At 33.4% G+C, this 24,550-nt stretch overlaps 1 protein-coding gene across 6 annotated transcripts in view; it reads left to right on the forward strand.

The window, feature by feature from the left end:
• The window catches only part of LOC148623592 (uncharacterized), a 95,433-nt gene extending 71,083 nt beyond the window's left edge, over nt 1–24,350 (forward strand). For all 6 annotated transcript variants that reach the window (XM_088565513.1, XM_088565514.1, XM_088565515.1 and 3 more), the window contains 3 exons: nt 7,741–16,414; nt 19,256–19,635; nt 21,065–24,350. In XM_088565513.1, coding sequence (XP_088421639.1) covers nt 7,741–16,414; nt 19,256–19,526 — 8,945 coding nt within the window. In that variant the 3' untranslated portion in view covers nt 19,527–19,635; nt 21,065–24,350. The remainder of the gene's footprint in view (nt 1–7,740; nt 16,415–19,255; nt 19,636–21,064) is intronic.
• The last annotated feature ends 200 nt before the right edge of the window (nt 24,351–24,550 follow it).

The raw sequence follows: 24,550 nt of genomic DNA on the forward strand, positions 1-24,550 counted from the left end.
ATTTGGCTTCAGTAGCCTTCACGGTCTTCAGGCTGTAGGATGAATGTGCTTTGGTTCCTGATTTGTTCCGTTGAACCCCACAGGTAGAAAATAATGACCAGAAATGGACATAAATGACTTTTTTCGAGTGACAGACCCATTTTCATGCGTTGGCCCTCCTACCCTCCCATGACCTCCTCACACCATCCACCCCACCCCGTGATCACCCATCATTAATTTATATATAACAATCAGCATCAGTACCATTGTGCAACTAATTTGCATATAATTTGCATAAGTTTCCAGAATATCGAAATCTAGACTTTCGTTCAGAAATGGGCAGCAAGACAAGGGTTAAAATGAGTTCTGTTTAGTCAGACCACCAAGCTGTGTCTTTAAAACAGAAGCATTGATCATGAATAATCTTATGAATTAATTTAATTTTAATACGTAATGTTTTTTAAACATGAAACTTTTTAATACCTCATTAATCTTTTAATCAAATTTAATGAATATTTTATGTACTTAAACATTACATACCAGGCTGCAATACAGGTGAGGTGTACAAACAATGCAACCATATAATTCCATTAGGTATATAGTGATGGAAAGTAATGTCCAATTTGTTCTCATCATCCTTTCATGTTGATTGATTCATCATAAGTGTAACTACTTCTACAGGATTTTTTCCTGATTTCTTTTGGAATACAGGCCATTGAATTCAAACAAATTTCATTAAAATGATATCCTATCTTTTCCAATAACCTGCAGTTATTTGTCTGATTGAAATGGCATAAAATGAACACTTTACTGAAACATCGATTCTCATTGGTTATACTTTCAAAATTAGATCAGCGCTTAATTTTACACAAATAAAAATGGATATACTTACATAAAAGTTTTTCAGCAAAACCAAACAATATTTGAGATATGCATGGTCATTTTGTTGGTCAATTTAGTCTGAACAATTTCGTTAACATCCCTCAAATAACTACGTATGTCACACAACTCGGTGTCCATGGGCAACACCCAAAAACTGATGGCTGAACTTATTATTTGTTGGATTCTTAAATTCGTGGATTAGCCCACCCATGAAAACCACAAAAATTGGTACCCCACGAACAATAATACTTTCAGTATAGTTCTGGCGTATTGTGTCAAAGTCCTCTGGTAGGTGTTTGACTGCCTTGGTCCCCTTGGGTTTGATGAACCCCATACGATGTAGTAGTGACTATGCGAATGTCCTGCTGATAGTGATATGTCCACCATAGTGTTGAAGGCGATGGCGGGGAAATTTGGTGACTATGGCCTCTGCAGCAGCCATGACGATCCTAGTGTTGATGACTCCACCGTTGATGCGGACGGTGTATCCAGTCCTGAACTTTTGAGTCAAGGTCTCCCAAGAGTAGTGGGTTCCCAAGAGGGTATGTGGCTGAAATTACTGTCAAAACACATTCATACCCTATTGAATAAACAACAAACTGTAATAATAAACTTGTACATTTACCCTCGGGGAGTGTCAAATAAGACCTTTATATCATCTGTCTTGCTCTTTGTTTTCTAAACATTTGTTCAACACTAAATATCTGAATTTTCCTTTTTTTTTCAACAAAATTTAAAATAAAATTTGAGATTAAATGTTAATACAGTTTTTAGAAAGAGTTTTCCTTTTAATGAATTAACTAAATGGGAACAGGATTTAATTTTAAGTTAAAATATTATACATTAAAGGGTAGGCATGTTTTATTTTATTATGAATAAAACCGTAATTCTGTATGCACCTTTCTCCATGATTTTGATGTAGGCATCTCTCATGCTGCGAATAGTGGTCTCGCTGACTTAGATCAGCTGTAAATTTTCTGGATGCCCTAGCAACGCCGTTGTCAACTGCGTACCTGGCAATTTTGGCACAGGTCTCCTCGTCATAGGTATTGTAATCACCTCTCTTTCTCTTGCGTGAGTTAGTTGTCTGGGTTATTGTGTTGATGGCGTCGTTGGCTGTCTGGACAATGACAGCATCCTGATTTGTAGAGCAGTCTGCTGGGTTGGGTAACCCTGGTGTAGCAGGTTTTCTGGTTTTGACTGAGCCCGTTTTTAAGCACTGTGTCAACGACATTTTGAAAGTGATATGCATTTGTTATTGCATGTCCTCTATTTAAAGGCAATTGATTACCAATGAGAAACATCAAATGCTTAAAGAGTACGTTCTGAGCTTGGGTTAACATTCACTAAGGGCTTGACGTTTACTTTTTGTTAGCAGCAAAATTAAAATAAGTTGTAATTATCAATAGCATTTCAATCAGTGTTGATTACCATAATATTAATTGCTTTTGAAACAGTTGGAAGCAAATCATTTGTTTAATTAAATTTAATCAAATTTTGATTTGATTACTAACTTTTGATCACGTTTTCATGCAGTCATTACATAAATTATATTGTGAATGAACACTTTATCCAGCCAACGAGGACTTGGGTCCAGCCAATTCCCAAAGAGCATTAAGCAATATTATTATTTTTTTTTTTTTAAATTTGAAATCCACGAATTCAAGAAGCCACGAACCTGCACTTTTTCTTGAATCCACGAAAATTGGTTCCCACGAATATAAATACCTTCACAGTAATAGGTTTACATCCCCTCTCGCTCCTAAAAAATGACATTTTTTTTTAAAAATAGGATGGAAATTTCAAAATCACTTCAGTTTCTTGTATATAGGCACTATAATATACAAATCTTGCAATTCTTGGTGACAAAAATAATGTTTCTTCTCTGAAACTGTTGTGGCTATGGATTTAGAACATGTCTGTACACCAAAAAGATAAAATTAGGCCAGCAAATATCTGGTAAGGAGAAAAAAATAAAAAGTAAAATACTCCCAACCACCCCATATTTTTGGTGAGGGTTGATGAAATTTACTTGGCCTAAACAAAGCATGGCTTTGTCTGTAGCCAGGAATTGATGAGGAACTTTTTTCTAAACCATACAGAGCACAAGAAAGTCTGGGACTCATGCAGGCCGGGATTAGCTTCCCCATGCGATAGCACGAGGAAGTCTGAGACTCGTGCAGGCCGGAAAGTTTCCCCTGCGAGAAAGTCTTGGACTTGGAAACAGCCCTTATCACAATCAATTATGCATGGCCAATTTAGAGTCTATAGCCCTTTAGCACCCCCAAAATATATCAATTAGGCAAGAAGCAATCTATGAGTAAATTCATGATTGTATATTATATCTAATTAAAATTTTTGCACACTTATATAGAAAATAAGGAGTGACAGGAGACAACCTTTTAGTATTTCTTGTATGTTAATTGAAGGATGGCGAGAGTGTTGAATTGTGGAAGACTTGGCATTTTGTGAGTCCTTGGATAATCTTTACAATGTGACAGGGATTCCACAGTGTATAAGTACCTTCCAAAGTGCATCTCTGTTAACTATGCTAAGGCCTTCTTGAACTAACCAAAGTTTATGTAGAGGGCTGATTGCCATTCTTTTTACTCCTCGATGATGACACGTAATGTGGCAATTCGGTCAAAACATGATCGACTGCATCGGAACCTTGAGAGTAGCTGAATTACTCTCCAGTTTTTGGCAGTTGCTCATGTCGCTCTTCTTTGCAAGCATAAGGATGTAGATTAAACTCCACTCTTCAAGGATTTCGATTGTTTCCCAGATGTTTTCAAACAGGTCATGCAAGGTAATGTAGGGCCCTGTGCAGGTCCGAGTGTCAAAAGAACAGGTGAAATGTTGCTACTCGGTCCTGGGGCTTTACTAGTCCTTATTCGTAGGGCTTTTATGTTTTCATCCCATGAGAATGGGCCAGTATCAACATCAACGTCTTCTCCAGGAGGTAGATCAGGAGCATCTGATATATCTTCTCCATTTAAAAGTGGTTGATCTAGGTTTGTTACCACATTGCCATTTTGTCTTTCACTGGTTTGGATATGTTGGTCTTCCTACCTGTCAATTGGCGTGTGATGTTGTACTCAGTTTTTTTGTCATTTCTTCCCATTGCATTCTTTTCTTTTGAAACAAGCTCGTTGATGTAATTTCTTTTATCCTGTTTGTTCCTTTCTCTTTACTTCTTTCTTAATGCTTATTTGTTCGCTTGTCAACCATTCTCTCAGCAATCTTGTCTTGACCTGGTCAAGTTATATCTTAACAGACCTACAATTCTCAGTTGTCTCGATTGTATCCTCAGGTAACCATGGCTTGTATTCCTTCTTTGAGAATCCAAGTTCTTCTTGATATGTGGTGTTATGTGGATTTTACTCTTTCCAATTGTTAGTCTACTGCGCCTCTTCCTAATGTTATCCTTTCGCCTTCTAATCTGATCTTGCCTGGTTGTCATAGCTATCTTGATCTTCAATTTAGCCACCACGAGTTGATGATCGGATGCTATATCAGAACCTCGATAAGCTCTAACGGCTGTCATGTTCTTTCTCCATCTCCTGGCGACTGTAATGTGGTCTATCTGGTTTCTAGTTTTCATCTCTGGAGACACCTGGATTGTTTTGTGTATATCCTTTTGAGGGAGTTGGAATGTCGTTCCTCCTATGACCAGATCGTTCTGGGAGCAAAAATCTGCATTCTGAGTCCTCCATTTTCGTTGATGTTAACAATTCATTCCTTCCTCATGATGAGCTCTCTCCCTGTGTTATCTTTTCAAACTTTGGCATTCATGTCACCCATTGCAATCAAGATGCCCCAAGTGTTGTTCAGTCTTGGGTAGCTTGGAGCTGGTTATAAAACTCTTCTTTGTCTTCTTCCTCTGCTATGTTGGTAGGAGGGTACCATTGAATAACTGTTACTTTTTGTATCTTTGACATAAGTCTTGACACAATAAATCTTTCACTCACGGGATTCCATTCAATGAATGATGATTTGGCCTTCATGTTTCGTAAGATTTCTACTCCATGTTGATAGTTGCCATCCTTGTTTTGTGGTCCAGAGTACAGTAGAGTTTGCCCTGAAGATTATATGACCATTCATGATGATATCTAACTTCGTCCCAAAATATCAAGATTGTAGCGCTCCATTTCTATTGCAGCCTGGGCAGCTTTTCCGGTTTTGTATAATGTCTCCACGCTCCAGCTTGCAATCATTGAGGCAGCCTTAAGGGATAAAAGTTTCATTGGCAGATGAAAAATTATAGTTAAGTGAAATCGAATGTATTTTGTAATACATATACACATATCGCAAGTATATTTCAAGAATGTTGCATTGGCTTCAGATCATATAGTGAAAATATTAATTAGTTTCGTAATTAAATGTATTATGTAAAAGATGCATATATAAAGAACGGTATATACATGTGATGATTTTATCTTCAACAGATAAAAAGTGTTATGGAGTAATATTTTATAGTTTAATTTTTCATGAAAAATACGAGATTTTGTGTAATGTTGGATAGTTTTTTTGTTACAAATGTTAATAACTTTTTATTATTATTTTTTTTTTATTGACTTTTTAATGAATTAAAACTTTTGAAATTGTGCATTAGGCACATTGGACTACTATTAAGTTTTACGTGTCGTAAGGTTTCACCTTATTCTATTTGGATTTAATTGCACTTTCTCTAAGAAATTTAATGAGGACTTAGATAATGTATATAAGTAAATTTGAGTAGCTCAGGTTCTTATTAGCAATTGTTAAATAACATTTGAAGTTGATCAAAAGACCCATTAAAGACAATAAAGCCATCATCTCGGAGATAATTATGTTGTGCTTGTTTGGGAACTTTTCAACCATAAAGTTCTTAAGTTTGTATGTCGCATATGTCAGGGCTAGGGACTGTCCTCATTGCACATTGCATTAAGAACTAATTCTAATAGAACAAATTATAATATTAGAAGTAAGTTCTCATTTCTTAAAAGTATAGCGTAGTCTTCTTTTTCATTTCAAAGTGAACGTTTTCAGCCGCCTTAATTAGTTCATTACTGAACATGCTTGTATACATGCGTACGTAAGTTCCTTGGTCTTTAACTATAGGTAGCAAAAAATAGTCAAGAAGTCTACACAGTTTCCACAATTGAGAATAATCGGACGGCATCGTATTCTTATCTTTTCTGTATTGGAGATAAAATCTAAATTGGTTATAATGTTTAGTGGTAGTTCGTGTATTTTTTGTATCTTTGTAATAGTTTGTTCAACAAACTGGATTAATATAACACAAAAGTCTCTGGATATTGATATCCATTTAGTTGCTCATTATAACATTATGAATTTTCGACTATAAACCATAAAATGTTAATATTAAAGACATTTATTACATACTTCTACTTACATAATTTAACATGAATGGCAGTTTATGGTACATTCATTATATGTACATGAGATTCCTCTTCTCTTCTTTCCTTTTTTTTTAAATTTTTTTTCTACCAAAACTTTTTTAATGAAAAACAGAATACATTATTTTTTTTTTCACCATTAAGCAACTTATTTTTTTCTTGCCACTGCAAACATTTTTTTTATTTTTCTTCAAAGTGAAATTAATATTTTTTTTTTCAAAAATATCCTAGGCCCCTCTCAATATAAAAATGATTGGTGCCTAACCTGGTTACTTATTACATGTTAAGCCCTGTCAGATTCACTTATTTTTATTTGTTTTATTATTTATAAATATTTTACAATACTACTGTTTAAATCTGTACACAAATTATTTGAATTAATTTCAAATTGAAGATATTGTTGTAAAAGCTGATCAATAGCTTCAGAATGCCTTATATTTTTGTACTTTGTAGCAGTCTTAACATTTAAACTGATGACCTGATATCTTGGTTTATAAAGAATCCATTAATACATGTACAGTGTATACTATTTACTTAATGTAAACAGGTAGCCAACTAGTTCAATACAAAATTTTAAATTCTTTATAAATATTGTATAGTGTTTATACAAGTTTGGTACTCATTGATGCAGAAAAATTGGAAATCTTGCACTTCTCAGTAGATATTATTCTTGGCAAATTGTGCTACATTATTAAAAATGGTATCATTTTGTGTGCTGGGATTTATTGGATGGTTAGGATTCAAATTCTGACCATTTAATTATTAATAAAACAGTTAGGATTTTATACAGATGGCAGAGGGTCTAATAATCAATGTCAATGACTTGGTCATGTTAAAGTAATGATGAACTGGAGACTTAGTGAAATATTTTTATTATAATTTGGCATTCACAGTACATTTTTTTAATAAATCAGTAATCTGTACAATTTCACCAACAACTAATTTTTATGTGTTGTGTAAAAGGTGTGTGTTAAACACATATCCAAAGAAATGTTCTGTGGAACAGTGTCAAGGCATCAAATTAAAAAAGATAGCATTTTTACCTCTAGATATTTTTTATGTCATTTCTCAATTTTAATTCTTTTTTTTTTTTAAACAAGTGTTAAACAACTCAAAGCTTGTATACCAGAAATGCAAATGCATGCACGTTACGGACAGCACCTGTAGAAAGAAATGATTATTTTTGGGGCTTTTTAAACCTTCATACCTCTTTGATGAAATTTAATTGAAATGGACAAAAGCCACTCTAAATTATCAATTAGTATGATTGTGGTCTGAAAGGTTTTTGTTATACTTGATATTAGAATATGTATTTTAAAGTCAATCATCATACTTTGATTTTTGAAGTTTAAAATAAGAGGTTCATTCATATTTTTCATTTTGTGCAGATATCTAGTTAGTATTAATAAAATCATTATCTTCATCAGTTTCATAGTTTGATTTTTGTTATATTTTCTGACATCAATTTTTTTTTTAGAGAGTCAGAGTAAACCTTCATTGTCTAGACCAGATTCAGCTTCAAGGAGGAGGAGGAGACAAAACAACAGATCTGTTGACCGTACTGGAAAGAGAATTAAAGGATTAAGCTCTGATGAGTATGTAACATCTGAAAATGATAGTGTTTACTCAGATGATTCATCTACCAGAAAACCTGATGGAAAGAAACATATTCCACTCGAGATAGCTAAGACATTAACTGATTGTATTGATGAACTGACAGAATCAATTGCACAAAATGATGACATAGTGGAACAAAATATGGAAAATAGTTTACTTAGTGGATATTCCAATGATGAATCTAAACAAGAAAAAAGTGTTCAGATTAATGGAACTTCAATTCCTAACTTGGAATTACCTTGCATCAATAGTCAAAATGGAAGTGAAAACTTAAATGATTCTCAAGAAATGTCATGGAGGAGTTCTGTATTATCTGAAGGTCATTCATTGAGGCCAACATCAGAGACCAGAGATGCCAGTCAACAGACAGACAGTACTCAACTCAGTGCACCTCAGAGGTCTCCAATGTCTACACAGACAGATCGAGGCATGTTCTCATTGTCAGTATCTCCTATCAGTGCCTGGAACTCTGTTGACAAATGTATCAAGTCACCACAAGGTCATTCAGACAGCTCTAATGATGAATCTTCTAGCAAAAAGAAACTTTCAAAAACCAAGAAATGTAAACTGTCAGATCTATCGTACACAGTAGCAGACACATGGTCATCAGGTGTCTACGATGTTTCTCTGTGTATTGATGCAGACATGGAATCTGGATCTGAATCTGATGGAGATGCAGTTGTTATGGAAACTGAGACATGCTCTCCAGCTACTCCTTCTACGCATGACCACTTTTTTGAGTCAGCCTATACTGTGTTACATGATCCACCATCCAAAATACATTCTCCTGTGAAGTATGAAGTAACTATTAAACCAGAAGAGACCAACATTATGTACAATGTAGAGAAGACAGAATATAAGTCCTATGGTCTACAGTCACCTAGTCAAGGCTCAGACCATAAAAGGTTTCCTGACAGTATCAATGTTAACATAGTTGATAGGACTTCAAATGTCTCAGAAAATAGACATGAAACTATTACCAGGCAACATTGTCAAATTAATCAAGCAGCTGGTGACTCTCCTTCAGGCAATATTGTTTCGGAAAGGACATTTCGGGCTAATAAAGAATTATCATCTTACAGTTCAAATGAAAACTTAGAAGTCAGATCTGAAAGGACATGTGTTGAAGAAGATGAACAACATTTTATTGAAACAACCTGTGATAATCCTCCAGTAGATAAAGCTGGAGAGATTTTCTCGCCTAGAGAATCTGTTACTTCAGATTATGGGACTATGATTTATGACAGAAGGAGTGGTGTTTCAGCTGCTTATGATTCAGATGATATTGATTCTCTTGCTAGCTATGGAAAATATGTTGAATCTCACGAAAATACTCCTCGAACTATGAAAACTTGTGTGAGTGAATTAACATCTGAGAATTTACAATGTGATACTGAACTAGTTAATAAAGCCATTCAGGACAATGGTATTGCCTATGGGCCTGAAGGACAAATGGAAGTTTCAACACAGCAGCATGTCTCACTACAACCGAGGTTGTCATTTGACTCAAACACTATTCATCATGATGCTTCTAGGTCATCAGAGGATATCTATGTGTCTGCTGAAATGAGTCGTACAAGTTCTGCTTCGTCGGACTATAAAACCCCTCAGCAGTCTCCTAGAAAGGATGACATGGAAAACACCTATAACGTTGTCAATACTCCTGATCTAGCTAAGACAACAGCCAGTAGAAATCATAGTGAGGATATTAAAATGTTAAAAACTGTTTCTGTAAACACTGAATCTCAACAAAAGGGCACAGAGCAAATAAGAGAGACATTAAAAAGTGAACTTCAGAAGAAGATAGATGATTTGAAATATAATAGGAAGAATCGAGATGACTCTGCCATAAGTTCTGATTATACTGATGGTGACTCCGTGTCTGTCTCACCACGGACAAGTTTTCATGAATGTGATAAACCCTCACGCTTAATGCCTCATTCAGTGGAAGTCAGAACTACAAAAACAGACACAACGTTCGAACCTTCTAATGGTGCTCAGTCATACTTGCCAAAATTAGTAGACATTGAAAATAAAAGTGTTCAGAAAACACCCCTGAAAGACTCCGGCAATGTGTTTGATGATGAAGACTATGAGAAACTAATGACAGAAACAAGTGAATACCTCACTCAGGTACAAAATACTGAGAATTTAAGCGATAGTGATACAGTCACTGGATGTGAACAACGTAAATCAACTTGCATAGATAATGAGATGTTTGAAGACCGAGATGCCAGTGATAGGTCATTATCACCAGGTGAAGTTGTAACAGATGACTTGTATGAACAGTTTGCATCAGGACTTAACTCGGGTGATGAAGTTGACACTGACATTGAGAATAGAACTAATGATGAATCAAATGAATACACATCAATATGTAATGAAACCATAGATGTGGTCCCAGAAGGTAGAAATTCTGCTGAACTACTTGAAATGATGGGTTCACATCACCCTTGTAAACAAAAATCACCATCGTTATCTAGTATTAGACATGAAGATGAAACTAAAGACTACCGTAGGTCTGTGTCTGAGAACTGTATAGACCAGTATGAAGAGGCAGCATCACTTGATTCCAGCAGCTCTAATGACAGTATTGTGTTTGTCTTTATGGGACAATCACACACGAGGGAGAGTATGGAACAACTTAAACACTATACAGCAAAACAGAAAGAATACAAAGTTCATGAATCAGATGACAACATTTTGTCACAAAATCAGAATAATGTCAAAGACTTCTCTTATAGGAATAATGATATAGGAGATTCAAACAGCACACTAGATAGTCAGGAAGAAGTCATACAAAATATGGAGAAAATTCTGTTGCAGGAAGATCTAGATAGCCAAGAAAATTCTCATGGAATGTCTGAAGAGTATTGTATAGATAGCCAGGAAGTATCAGATGAATTTGGTCCAGATAGCCAGGAAATTTCTGAGGTGTTTGGTTCAAATAGTCAAGACATTTCACAAGATACATCTAGTATGGACAAATTAGATCAGCAGTCAAGAGACTCAGGTTCACAAGCAAGTGAAATCATAGAGGAAATTGTGGAATATGAGATCAGTACAACTGAGGTCAGTCAACCTGTTGAAAGTGAGTATAATGATGAAGAACAACCTTTGAGACATAGATTCGGTATTGATGAATCAATTCTACCCATTCCAACACGCTCTGTTTCAACTGACAATCTTCCCAAAAAAATCTCAAGCAGGAGAACAATGCATAGATCTCGATCAACAAGCTTACTTGATGTTGAAAAGGTTGAGAAAAAGAATACATCTAGTGAAAATGAAGGAATATTTCCTCCTAATGTTGACAGGTCAGGTCAAAATAGCACAGACCTTGAAACAAATTTTGAACAATTTACTGAAGCTAACAATGTACCAGCCACCCCTGCACCAAGTATTGTTGATGAAACAGAATACAACATGCCATCCTCAATTAATCAGGAAGTGCTTTACTCTTCACTTATCCCAATTCAGCGGTCACTAGTGGATCATAATGGTAATATTGAAGAAATATCACCCAGCAATGTACTACATTCAGATTTCACTTCAGTCGGAACTCAGGTGAATGTAACAGATTGTCAGACTCAGACTGAATCATCAGTACTTATATCAGCTGATGGTCAGGTTATTCATCTTTTGCCTGGATTAGATTCTCCACTGAGAGCACAAAGTATGCAGACACTTCAAGATAGAATAACTCATTTTAACATGTCTCAGGATTCACAAAACTGGTATAACTTATCATCACTCATGCTAGAGACCTTACCTTTATTACGTAACATAAACCAAAGGCTTCCTGGTACTGACATCAGCCAGAGTAACTCAATGGAACATGGTATAGCGTTAGAAACAACATCACTTGCTACTCAAACATCAAATTCATTAGAGGAGATGAATGATGCAAAACCAAAGCATGGGAAGTCCAACATTGTAGCTACTGCAACACAAACTAGTCAGTCGCTTTATGAAAAGTCTAATATAAAAGGTTTGCCTGATGATTCTGTGTTCTCAGAAGTTTGCATTCAAACTGACATTCCTGGAGTTGGTTTTACAGAAACCAGTGAAATTTCAATTCAAACTGATTTATTATGGAGTACAGCCACAACATCTCAGGTTACTGAAACTACAGACACCTTGACTTGGAATTTACACCACAAGGAGCCACAGACAACAATAACTTCATCTTCCACAATGCCTTTGTTCTCTGTTAATCAGAACACAATGATAACACAAAATCAAAAACAAACAATACAGGGGACTACAGTTAATCAAATGTCTTCAGTACAGAGTGATCTTAGCAAAGAGGATGATGTGTGTTCAGTCAGCTCTGAGGAAATTTACACAGATACTTGTGTAATGTTTTATGACTTTGTCAATAAATGTTATGTTCAAAATGTAGAAAACTATGAATGGCAAAGAATAAAGCATGAAAGGGAACAAGAAAATCAGATTAACCAGATAGTTAATCCTACTGGGACTAGTCCTGAATTAACAACTGAAACTGTGTCTCATAAACAACTGAATGGAGAACAACTTTCAACAGAAACAAATGTAATTGAACAAACAACTATAAATAGTCAGAGTACCCCTCAGAATGATGATGTACAAATTAACCGTGGGGTAAGGATTAATCCTAAGTATAGTGAATATGTTTACAGAACATCTCCTAAACAACCAGAAACGAGAATGGTAAATGAGGTTAAAGCAGAAACTTCAATGTCAGCTTACTCTTATCTCCAACAGAATGAGGGAATGTCTACAATAAACTCACAGTATAATAGTGAGATTAAAAGAGAGGAGAGTCCTGAAATCTTTGTAACAGAAGAAGTGATAATTAACAGTGAAATTCCAAAACAGCAAGAAACATTTTCAGTTGAATCTGGAGCAGGTGCAACATTGTCAGTTACCAAAGGATGTGTTGAAATGAAAACTGAAAAAGCTGAATCTTTGCAAAAAGTAACAACAGAGAAAGCACCAGTAGTTAACATCTCAAAACTTAATCCATTGTCTGTCAAAGAAAGCATAGATTACCCTGGTGAATCTCAACAAGAGGAAGTAACAACAGGAGAAATAGTATATTTCTCAAAACCTAATCCATTATCTGTGGAAGAAAACATTACTTCTCCATTATCTGTGGAAGAAAACATTACTTCTCCATTATCTGTGGAAGAAAACATTGTTTCTCCCGTTGAATCTCCACGAGAAGAAATAACAACAGAGGAAATAGTGTATTTCACAAAACCTAATCCATTTTCTGTTGAAGAAAACATCCAGTCTCCCATTGAATCTCCACGAGAAGAAATAACAACAGAAGAAATAGTATATTTCTCAAAACCTAATCCATTTTCTGTTGAAGAAAACATTGCTTCTCCCGTTGAATCTCCACGGGAAGAAATAACAACAGAGGAAATAGTATATTTCACAAAACTTAATCCATTATGTGTTGAAGAAAATGTCAAGTCTCCTGTTGAATCTCCACTAGAGGAAATGACAACAGAGGAAATAGTTTACATCTCAAATCCTAATCAACTACCTGTAGAAGAAAAATGCAAGTCTCCTGTTGAATCTCCACTAGAGGAAATAACAACAGAGGAAATAGTTCACATCCCAAAACCTAATCCATCATTGGCTGAAGAAAACATTGAGTCTCCTATTGAATCTTCTCAAGAGGAAATAGAACACATAACTCAACCTTTACAAATAGATACCAAGACAAACATGTCAGCACTTATTAAGAAAAGTAAAAAGGAAGGAAAATTAGTTTCAGCTGTGGTGAGAAAGAAAGAGATAAAAGATAATTTGTTGGTAACAAGAGGAGAATCAAGATTACCTTACACTCAGCCTGAAACATGGAAAGTAGAAAAATACAACACCAGAGATAGAAAATCGAATGGGGATCATGAATTTTATGACAGTCACAGGAACGAGAAATATCTTAATTACAGTGAGGATAAAAGTACTGATAATAATTTTCTGGAGGAAAGTGTAGAATCAATGATTGAAACACAAGATGATACACCAGCAATATGTTCTTTGCCACGGCAAGACTCTCCTTACTTTAGATCTCCTTTGCGACAGAAACCAGTCATGGAAAAATTTATTGATGTTGAACATGTTGTAGAAGATATTGTTTCTCCAAGGAAGGAAGATAAATACTCACTGATAAAAGACTCCTCAAAGCAAGCAGGAATTCGACAACACACCATTCCCAAACCTTCAAATTCATCAACACAGTCTCAGAGTGATTCCTTTGAAAAAAATGTAGAAATTGGACAATCTGGACAGCAACACTCTTATCAAACTAAAACTTTGAAGAAGAGGTTTGTTGATGACAGAGGTGATGACAGTAGTGATGAGGAAGGAAAGGATGAAGTATTTGAACAACTTTCAGAACACCATCATCACAGACATGATGATACACAAGTCCAAACAATACTAACTGAGAGAGAACATGTGATTGAGACAGAATTTTATGTTCCAGATATAGAGGCTAGTCAGGCTGAAATGGATGCACTAAAAGAGGAGCATGACAAAACTATGTCTGCCATAAAAAAAGCAGCAGAGGAACGTAGGCAAAGAACTGATGAATTGAAAAACAAAACTAAAAAAGTTATTGAGACAGAAATGGAGATGACAAAAGAACTGGAAAACTTAAATGAGGAGAAAAAACAAAATGAAAACAAACAGGTAACATTTGACATGAATGCTGTAGTAACAAGAGAGTTTATATCAGAGGACAGTGCTACACAGAGTAAGGAAGACTTGGCCGATAAAACATCACCAGACGATTATATCTATAGGAGTCAGAAATCCTCCTCTGATGACACTGAAAGTAAACTTCAGAAACTAGAAACTGTTTATAAAGACTATGTAAAACTAGAGCGAGAGTTAAAAAGACTGGAAAATGAAGAAAAATTAAAAGCTGACCTTGTTGATGATGTATTGAGTGACTCAGAGGAAACCAAGAGATCTGCTCCTAGTATCAAACCTTCTCAAATACAAACTGTCTACAAGGTTCAAACTAATATAGTACCAGAATTACCTATTATGAAATCTAACAAGAAAGACATCAAGTTCATGCCTACATATTCATCAGACTATAAACAGGATAGAATTGTTCCAGAGGATATGATTAAATCTGTTGAAGAAAAGTCAGAAAACACACCTTCAAATTTAGGACTTGACAGAAAGTTGTACAATGTTAAATCGGAAAAGGTTCCAGTTCCAATAAAATCGGACAGAAAACCAGTTATTTCAAGGTCAATATCAATGGATGCTAATGCAAAGCATATAGGTACAAGGAATATGGGTGTTGAAGTATCAGTTGATAGTTCTGATGACTACACACAGACTGAGGGCAATCATTTACCTTTGTATGAGCCTATGAAAACTGCTCAAAGAAAGGACATAAGTTCAAATGAAATCAAAATTGAGCTGGATCGTTTACACAAAGAAAGAGTGGAAATCATTGAATTACTTGCTCTTAACTACCTACCTTCAAGTTTGACTGTAGAAATGTTAGAGGCTAAGCTAAACTACTGCACTGGACAGACTGACTTGCTTTTAGACTCCTTGGATGATATGTGGAACATTCCAGAGTACATTGATGAAAGACATTCTTCACATCTTGTTACAAAGGAATATCTTATAAAGTATAGAGAGGATCTACGCAAATCTAAAAACGACCTGAAAATTTGTAAAGAGCAATTAGACATAAAATCAGGAAAGGGGAGAGGCCGTCCTATAGGAAGAAACCGGGACTTGCAAAGATTAAGAAGGCGAGCAGAAATAGAGGCATTTAAGGTTGAAAGGAAATTGGAACAGCAAAGTTTCACCACTGTGAAGACTTTGAATAAATTTAATGGAACATTTGATGCTGCTGGTAAGAAATCAAGAAGTGTAAGTCCACAAAGTAATTCAAGGGTAAAGACAATGACACCATCAGAACATGCTGCTTACCTCATCAATCTACGCAAACAAGTCGTCAAGGCAACAGAAAAAGAAGATGTGCATCATCGGATCAGCCGGTCATGTTCTCCCTTTGTGGGAAGAAGGTATGATACAGATTACAGTCCACTCCCAAGCCCAAGAAGTTATTCATCATATGGGCAGATTAGTATGTCTCACCATACACCAGTATCAGTATCAGAGTCCAGGGAGGATGATCATAGATTATACTCTGTTATCTCAACAAGCAGTCCTAGGAATTATTCACTTGGTAACTCTACAGAGGTTCCAACTCGTAGATGGGAATCCTACAACAGAACAACACAACAAACTCTAGCTCTACCTTTCCACAACTCTCGTTCTATGTCTCCAACCTTTACTAGATACAAGACAAGTAATCGATCCATGTCTCCAACTCTTAGTGGAGACTCCAGAAGTAGTTGTCAAAAAATGGAACAGCAGACACTTTCTACTTACAATGTTGATGAATCTCAACAATTACTGAGAGAGATCCAAGAGGCACGGCAAACCAACCAGATGGAAATTTTAAAGGCAGAGGAAACATTGAATTCCTATAACAGGTAATCTTAGGCGCCAACCATTTTACAAACATGAGTGATGGGTGGGGGATGCTGCTGAAAAAAAAATGTCACTCAATGATAAATGCTTGTTTCTCTTGATGAAGAAAGTGGTCTATGAATAAATTATTATTTGATTTTTATTGGGCTAGAGTAAAATTAGTAATAAATTTTCCAGAAATAAAAGGCAGTTCATAAGGAAAAATAAAAAGCTAGGTTCTCTTATTCTCCTATAATTTGTTAATTTCAAAAAAAGTATTAGTGGGATAGAAAGTTTCTTCCTAGCCCTGCCCCCAACCCATTACAAATCAAATGGTTGCTGCCTGTTGAACAATATTTAGGAGAAAAAGATACAGTAGTATTTAAAACATTATCACATGTAGAAGTATTAAAAAAGAAATCATTGATAATAAGCAAAGGTGTACTGCATTATAAAAACATCAGAATGAATAGGTAGGAAGCAAACCACAAAATAAAGAGAATTAATACTGTGAAACAAAAACAAGAGAATACACAGCAATACAAAAGACAGTACAATATGATTTCTGCTTGTTTATTGTATGGTGACTGGGATGTTAAATATCACTTCAAATTTTGTTTTTTTTAGTAAAAACTAGTAAGATGATGCTGAAGGTGTGCTCCAACAAATCATGCTTACTTTTTGGGTAACTTGATATTCGATATTCTTAAAATAGTGTTTTATTGGTCTTATTGTTATGATTAAAGAAAAGTTATCTATGGCAAGCCAAAGTGGACAATAATTAATATTTTGTAAGGTGTGTTCCCATTTCGCCTTAGCTGTGAATTACAGTTAAAAAAGGGTAAAAAAGTACTAAGATGAAATGGGAATTTTTATATTTTTGTCGTAAAAACAAAACTGTAAACTAATGAGGTGTTGTTACATTGATTATAAGACAAAATAGTTATTAAGTTAATTTTAATCTTAAACAACTAATTTAAGGTATTTAAATACTTTTCAAGTTTTGTCTTGATAAAAATTATTTTTTAAATGAAACTAATTAGATATATATCACATGTTTTAGTACACATACAATTCATGGACTAATAAAAAAAATAAAATTGTATTAAATACCAATAAATTGACATTATTTATTTGGGTGCATACATAATTGATACTTAAATAAAATAAGCGAAACATGGTCTAATTGAAAATTAACTTGCTTCAACTTGAAGCTTTGTAACATGTTGCAGTTTAGTTTTTTCAACTCCTTCAACAATTTAAACATTGAGGTACATGTATGCTAGTGTCATAACCAGATCATTTTGTCAGCTTCAGTCTGACTACTGCAGTTAAAGGAAATGTATCCATTTTTGAAGATTCATCACTACACATCTTGAAGCTTCACTGATTATTATATGTTTATGAATATTCACAATATTGTGCTGCTGATCTCAGCTTGAAACTGTATTCTGCTATTCTATTTTTTCTGCTATGATTTTATTAAGATTTTGCTCAATTTTTGTCGGAAATGAACCTTCATCGTTGTATAAACTTATACAAATTTGGATGTGCTTTTTTGAGTGAAATTATTTTCAGAGTTCTCAGTCATATTATATTCATTTTGAATTCAGTTCTTCAATTATTATCCATACATGTTGTATCCAAAAATTAAACCAGTGATTAAAATCAGAAAAAAATGAAAAGGCCTTATATAAAACTTATTAAGACAGTACCCCAACCAAAAAAAAAAAAAACACTTAATTATTCCAAAAAAATAAAAATGAATGAAATAATTAATATAAAAATACCAACAAACAATATAAAGATCTACATATTCAAAATATAAGTGTTCATAAGGTTTAAATGCTAAACAAACAAAGTAGCACTTAAATTACAAGTTTTACAATAGTTTTATATTTCAAATTTGACAGCTAAGGCGAAATGGGAACGAGCCTTTCGTAATATTAGAAAATGAATTTCTAATATTACAAAATCATTTTTTTAATATTAGAAAAGATTTCTTAATATTAGAAATTCAGTTTGTAATATTAAAAATTCATTTTCTAATACATGCATTACAAATTCCTGATTTAGTAATATCATAAAATATCACACATTTTGTAATACAAATTTATTACAAATTGAATTTGTAATATTGAAAAATAAATTTCTTATATTAGGAAATTAATTTGCAATATTAGAAAATCAGTCATATTTTGTAACATTACAAAATGATTTTCTAATATTAAAAAATCGTTTTTTAATGTTAGAAATTCAATTGAATTTTTAATATTGAAAAAGTGTTTTGTGATATTAGAATTCTCATTTGTAATATTAGAAAATGAATTTGTAATATTAAAAAACACATGTTTTCTAATGTTACCAATTCATTGTCTAATATTACAAATTCATTTTTTAATATTATAAATTCATTTTCTAATATTATAAATTAATTTTTTTAATATTAAAAATTCATTTTTTAATATTAAAAATTCATTTTCTAATATTACAAATTCTTGATTTAGTAATATTATAAAATATCATACATTTTGTAATACTACAAATTGAATTTGTAATATTAGAAAATCAGTCACAGCTTTTAATATTACAAAATGATTTTCTAATATTAAAAAATCATCATTGAATACGACAAATCCATTTTCTAATATTCAAAAATAGTTTTTTAATATTAGAAATTCAATTGAATTTTTAATATTAAAATATGATTTTTTAATATTAAAAAGTGTTTTGTGATATGAGAAATCCAATTTGTAATATTAGAAAATGAATTTGTAATATTAAAAAACATTTTTTAATATTAGAAAATGCTCATTTCGGCTTGCCATAGTTATCAATTACTCAATACTAAGGTTTAATTTTAGGTATGATACTAGTACAAACAGCCATGCACCATATACAACATATACCAGTGATTTGTTGAACAATTCTAACTTAAGTGGCAGCTATGAACTATATGATGACCAATCAGTGATGGGAATGTCAAGATCTTCATCATGTAGATCACTTGACCAAGATTCCAATTCCGTCCACAGTTATCAGAAATATGATCTTGGAATGTTTCATACTCGTCCAATTCGCTCGTCAGACATTAAATCTCGTATCATTAGACAACGGAGAAGACCTAGGACATGAAACTCAGGAACAGTATTTAAACCCTCTGTGATATACTTGGTGCCAAAGATTGATTTGATGATGTTAGTGGATTTTTATGAAGTTGTGGCAATTATTGTGTGAATGAATGGTAAGTGGCTGTAAAAGTTGTTTTTTTTTAAGAAAGTTACAATAAATCTCAGCTTTACTAGTGCTCAAGTTTGGGTAGTGTTGTACATGTCTATTAACATTTACCACTAGTTCCTGACCTACACCTCATGGCTCAATATTTGCTGTCATATTACACTGCAATTGATGAAGCAATTCATTTCATATTTTGTCCATCCACTGCTATTTGGGGAGTGACTTAGCATACTATCAACCATATGCATGTAACTCAATTTCAGTATTGTAGTAAATTGGAGTAAATGATGTAAAAAGTCATGCAGAAAGTACTGGTCACAAACTGGCTGTTCCTGCTACTTAAGGCCCTGTATAATCTTATTCCTTTTTGAAATGAATTGCTTCATGAATTGCAGTATATGGAGCCATGAGGAGTAGGTCAGGAACTGGTGGTAATCATTCCTGTAACTGTTAACCTTCTGGGTCCTCTTTGCAGGAGATCTCCTACAGTTTATTTTTAAATTGCCACTTATTGAACAATGTCTACAGGAAAAAAATAACATGTGCAACATTTATTCCTTTTACGACAAAACATAATTTCCATAGAATACCAAAATTAAAGCTGAGATTCTATTCTGTAATTGACTTTGTTAATTTCAAACAAATATTAGTGGGATAGAAAATTTCTTCCTAGCCCTACCCCAGCCAATACAAATCAAATGGTTGCTGCCAAATTGGACAATTAGGAGGAAGAAATAAGCAAAATATTATCTTTGTGCTTCTATTTATCTTTGAGAGTGAATAGATAACATAGACAATAATGTCAATATTGTTATTTTTCAAACAGAAGTCATCGATTTCTAGATTAGGCCCTGGACTTATCATTCCTGGAAGTGTATCATTTCACAGGACTACAAACTATACAATGTTTCCGGATAACAATTTTTATTTAATTTTGAGAAATTTCTTACCAAGCCTTGCTTCTGGGATTGGTATTTGTATTTTTCTCGTGAAAACTGCTAAAAATATTAAACACTTTCATACAGATATATACTGACTTTTGTATACACATGTGATAAATACAAAATAGTCGTCCAAAATGTTGTCACGCAAATTCTCCTGCAATTTGAAAATGAATTGTAGGAGATCTTCTGCAAAGAGGATCCAGAACATTAACAGGTATGATTACCACCAGTTCCTGACCTACTCCATATACTACAATTCATGGAGCAGTTCATTTCAAAAAGATCGAACAACTATTTTTCTGTAGGCTCTGTTTATTCCTAAATCATAGGTGAATAAAAAGAAGCATGGTGTGTATGATTGATGATAGCATGTGCCCTTGATTATCCCAGAATTTCTGGCATTAATAAGTGGTGTCTTTAAGATGTCATTGAATTTACTAATTTCTTATTATAGTAAAAATGCCTAATGGGGAAATTTACTTTATTTTGTAGAATGGATGTTGATGAAGATTCTAGCTGATTGTGATTAACATTGTCAATATATTGTCAACTGTATTCTATATTTATAATGAATAAGGTTAAATTGTAAAAGGCTTTTCCTTGTATTTTTGTTTTTTTGTTTTTTAAAGTATTGTTTTTTTCTGTACACATATTACTGGTAGTTTAGTGTTTTATAAGTCATTCATTCAAAAGCACATCACTGGGACAATTTTGTGGTAACAATGATGTAATCTTACTAACTTCCCTAGACCTGACACCACTTTGTGTTGTAATGTTTTTTATTGCAATTAAATTCTGGCAAAAGCCTTTTTTTGGTAGTATACTTTAAAAACTGTGTCAGATATGTTGATAATGAGTAACACATGACTGCCATTGTTATTTTAGACACAGGGGTAAAGTTTATCTTTCTTAATAGTGATTGATAGTGACTTTTTTTCCTTAATTTAAAGAACACTTTAAAATATGAAATTCTCAAAATGGTCTGATTAATATTCATTGTATTCCTGAGCCTCTCTTGTCATAAAAACCATGATAGATTGGTAGGAATGATCATTCATTGAAATGATCATTATGACAATGCCTACAAAATTCTCCATTGGTCAATGTGAAGCCACTTGATTCTTACACAAGTTTTGCCCTTGAGCTCAGTTTTTGCTGTTTTTTTCTCTCTTTTAAATGATGAAATGATTATTTTGACAAGGATAAAAAAAATAAGATAAGTTTAAGTTTTTGTTTGATATTTCCATGAAAATTTATATATTTGGTTGTGTTTTGTTCTGTAATTTTACTTTCTTTCTTAAAACCAGAAAGTGTTTCTATTTTTTAAGCTTTAATAAGAATTAAAGTAACTTATCAACGAATTATTACTTTGTACTGAAGAGATTAGTGTTCGGGCAGCACTCCTAGCACTCTAGAGCCTGTAGATATTACTTGTTTGGACTTCCTTAGAGAATATTTCTTCGTCATTGTATAATGGGGGAAGGCAGTGGTGAAATATTTTAAGTCCACAACTTTTCTGGAAATTGTTGCCCTTATTATTAAGGATTTAGGAAAAAGAGGGAATGATTGTTTCTAATACTTTAAAATAACTTAAGATTTTTTTAATAACTAGACATGGGATTGGCTTTTGTACAATTATTTGATGAACCATTTCAATCAACAGAAACAAATTCTTATATTTTTGTACATTTTATTTGTTCAGTTTGAGTCATTTGGTTCTTTGTAACAATTACTGGTAATGTCATAAATGTCTTTCTTTTTCTCAGTTTTAATAACAGGATATGAGTTAGATGTAAGTTGGCATATTTGATTACTTTTTTGATGTATAAAGATATATTTTATTTCACTTTTTTTCTAGTCAATCTGTTTGCCAAGATATTTTTAGTAATACTTATGGTTATATGTAACTCCAGTCTACATGTAATTGTGATGTGAAGCCGTCCACGTACACTCAATTTCTATGTTATGAGTTATTTTTCCCCATAGAAGTGAAAGTCAGGTAATAGCATTTATCATTTTATTTGTTCTACAGCCATCAATCATGTTCTCAATTTTTAAATTTAAGATGAAGAAAAGGTATTACTGTTGTAGCTGTAAGTTCTACCAATATTTTAGCAGTATGAAACTTACAGGAGTTATTTATATTAGGAAATGTTGTAAATAACTGTTGATTTCACATGTATCAGGGCATTCTATATCTGATTTGTTATGATATATAGAACTGAAATACAAATGTGACAGTTCCTATTGTGCATGTGTTATACCAGTGATTTGAAGTATTCAGGGATTCATGTGAATACTGGTACTATTTTTTTAAGTAGTTGATAATGCCGTCCATGTTAGTTCACTTTATATAATTTGTATATTTATGTTATTTTTTAAATCTTGTTCATTCCAATTTTTTAATGTATGGTTGTTAAGAAGTAAAATGCTTCCATTCCATGTTTTGTTTTTAACCATCTTCTTTATATTTTATTCTTATTGATTGTTATTAGAGACTAGGTGTATTTTTCATCTTTATTAGGTGATGATAACTGTTTTCTGGCTTTTATAAAACTTATAGTACATTAGTGAAGAATCTTGTGCATTTTGATGTTATAATTTGGTTAGAAAGCATAATCTTTAGAAAAAAATAATCAAATCTGGTTTTTAGCTCATCTTGCCCAAAAGGCCTTGTGAGCTTTTGCCATCACTATGTGTCTGTTGTTCATCATCGCCATCCGTAAACTTTTTAAAACATATTCTCCTCTGAAACTACTTGATAGATTGTAACCATCTTTTTTCTGAAATGGTCCCTAGGGTATTTTCAACAATCCCTGAGAGGGGATATTTGATCTAGCAAAAAACATGGCCACTGTTACTAAAAAGAGACTATTTGGGGTCAAATTGCAGAATTTTGCAAATATATGTAACTCAAAAACAGTTGGGTTAAGCTAAAATCTGGAATGTAAAATTATTCAGCATGATGGGATGGACCTATGCCACAATTTTCAGAAAGGTCATTAGACAGATGTTTGAGTTATGGGTCTTGAAATGGATTTTTTTCTAATTTTACGTTTCGGACTTTGAAGTCGTCTCCTCTACAACTACTGGATGCATTGTAACCAAACTTGGCATGAATGTTTTTTTACGATATCCTTTTTCAATCTTTGATCTAACATAAAACTTGACCACTTTTACTAAAAAATTGACATTAGGGGTCAAATTGCAGAATTTTGCAAAAAAAACTCAAAAACAATTTCGTTTAGCTAAAATCTGAAGGGACGTTAACTTTTTCAGCATGATGGGATGGACCTATGCCGCAATTTTCAGAAAGATCTGTTGGATGTCTGAGTTGACCCATGTTGGAGTTATTACCCATGAAGAGCCAAAAAAAAAAGACTAGGAGAGAGATTTATTTTATAATTTACAAACCAGGTGGAAAACTAAGGTGCTCTATAGACTATTTATTACAGTAAATGATTCTTATTACATTAGTACAATAAGTTAAAGAGTCCAATTTTCAGTTAATGCTTAAGTATTATTGACCAGGTAAGCGATTCAGGCTCTGTAGAGCCTCTAGTTTATGTTCATTGTTTCAGTTTGTGTCAATAGGGGCTGTATTTTAAGTCCTTGGTGTAAGTTTTTTCTATGAACAACCATTATGTGCATAGCATTTGTAAAAAAAAAAGGAGTAGGGAAGTTGCAGGCTGTTTTATACTTGTTGCACAGAAGTGATATATTTATATATATATTTATTATATTTAGTCAAATGACAATAAATTACAACCAAATCTTACTGCTTGTTAAACAGTGAAAAAGTCTTGGTCTCAACTACCCCTTATTTATCTTAAATCTGGCATACATGTATATTTATGCACCCGCAACAAACAGTCAGGGGGTGGGGGCCATATTAATTTACCCCTGTCCGTCCATTCATCTGTTCGTCTGTCCAAATTACACATGATCATGGCTTGTCTGGATATCTCGTTGTACAGT

Source organism: Perna viridis, chromosome 2 (assembly GCF_037379345.1).
Source record: "Perna viridis isolate PV_CMFRI_1.1 ecotype Kerala chromosome 2, ASM3737934v1, whole genome shotgun sequence".
NCBI classification, from domain to species: Eukaryota; Metazoa; Mollusca; class Bivalvia; order Mytilida; family Mytilidae; genus Perna; species Perna viridis.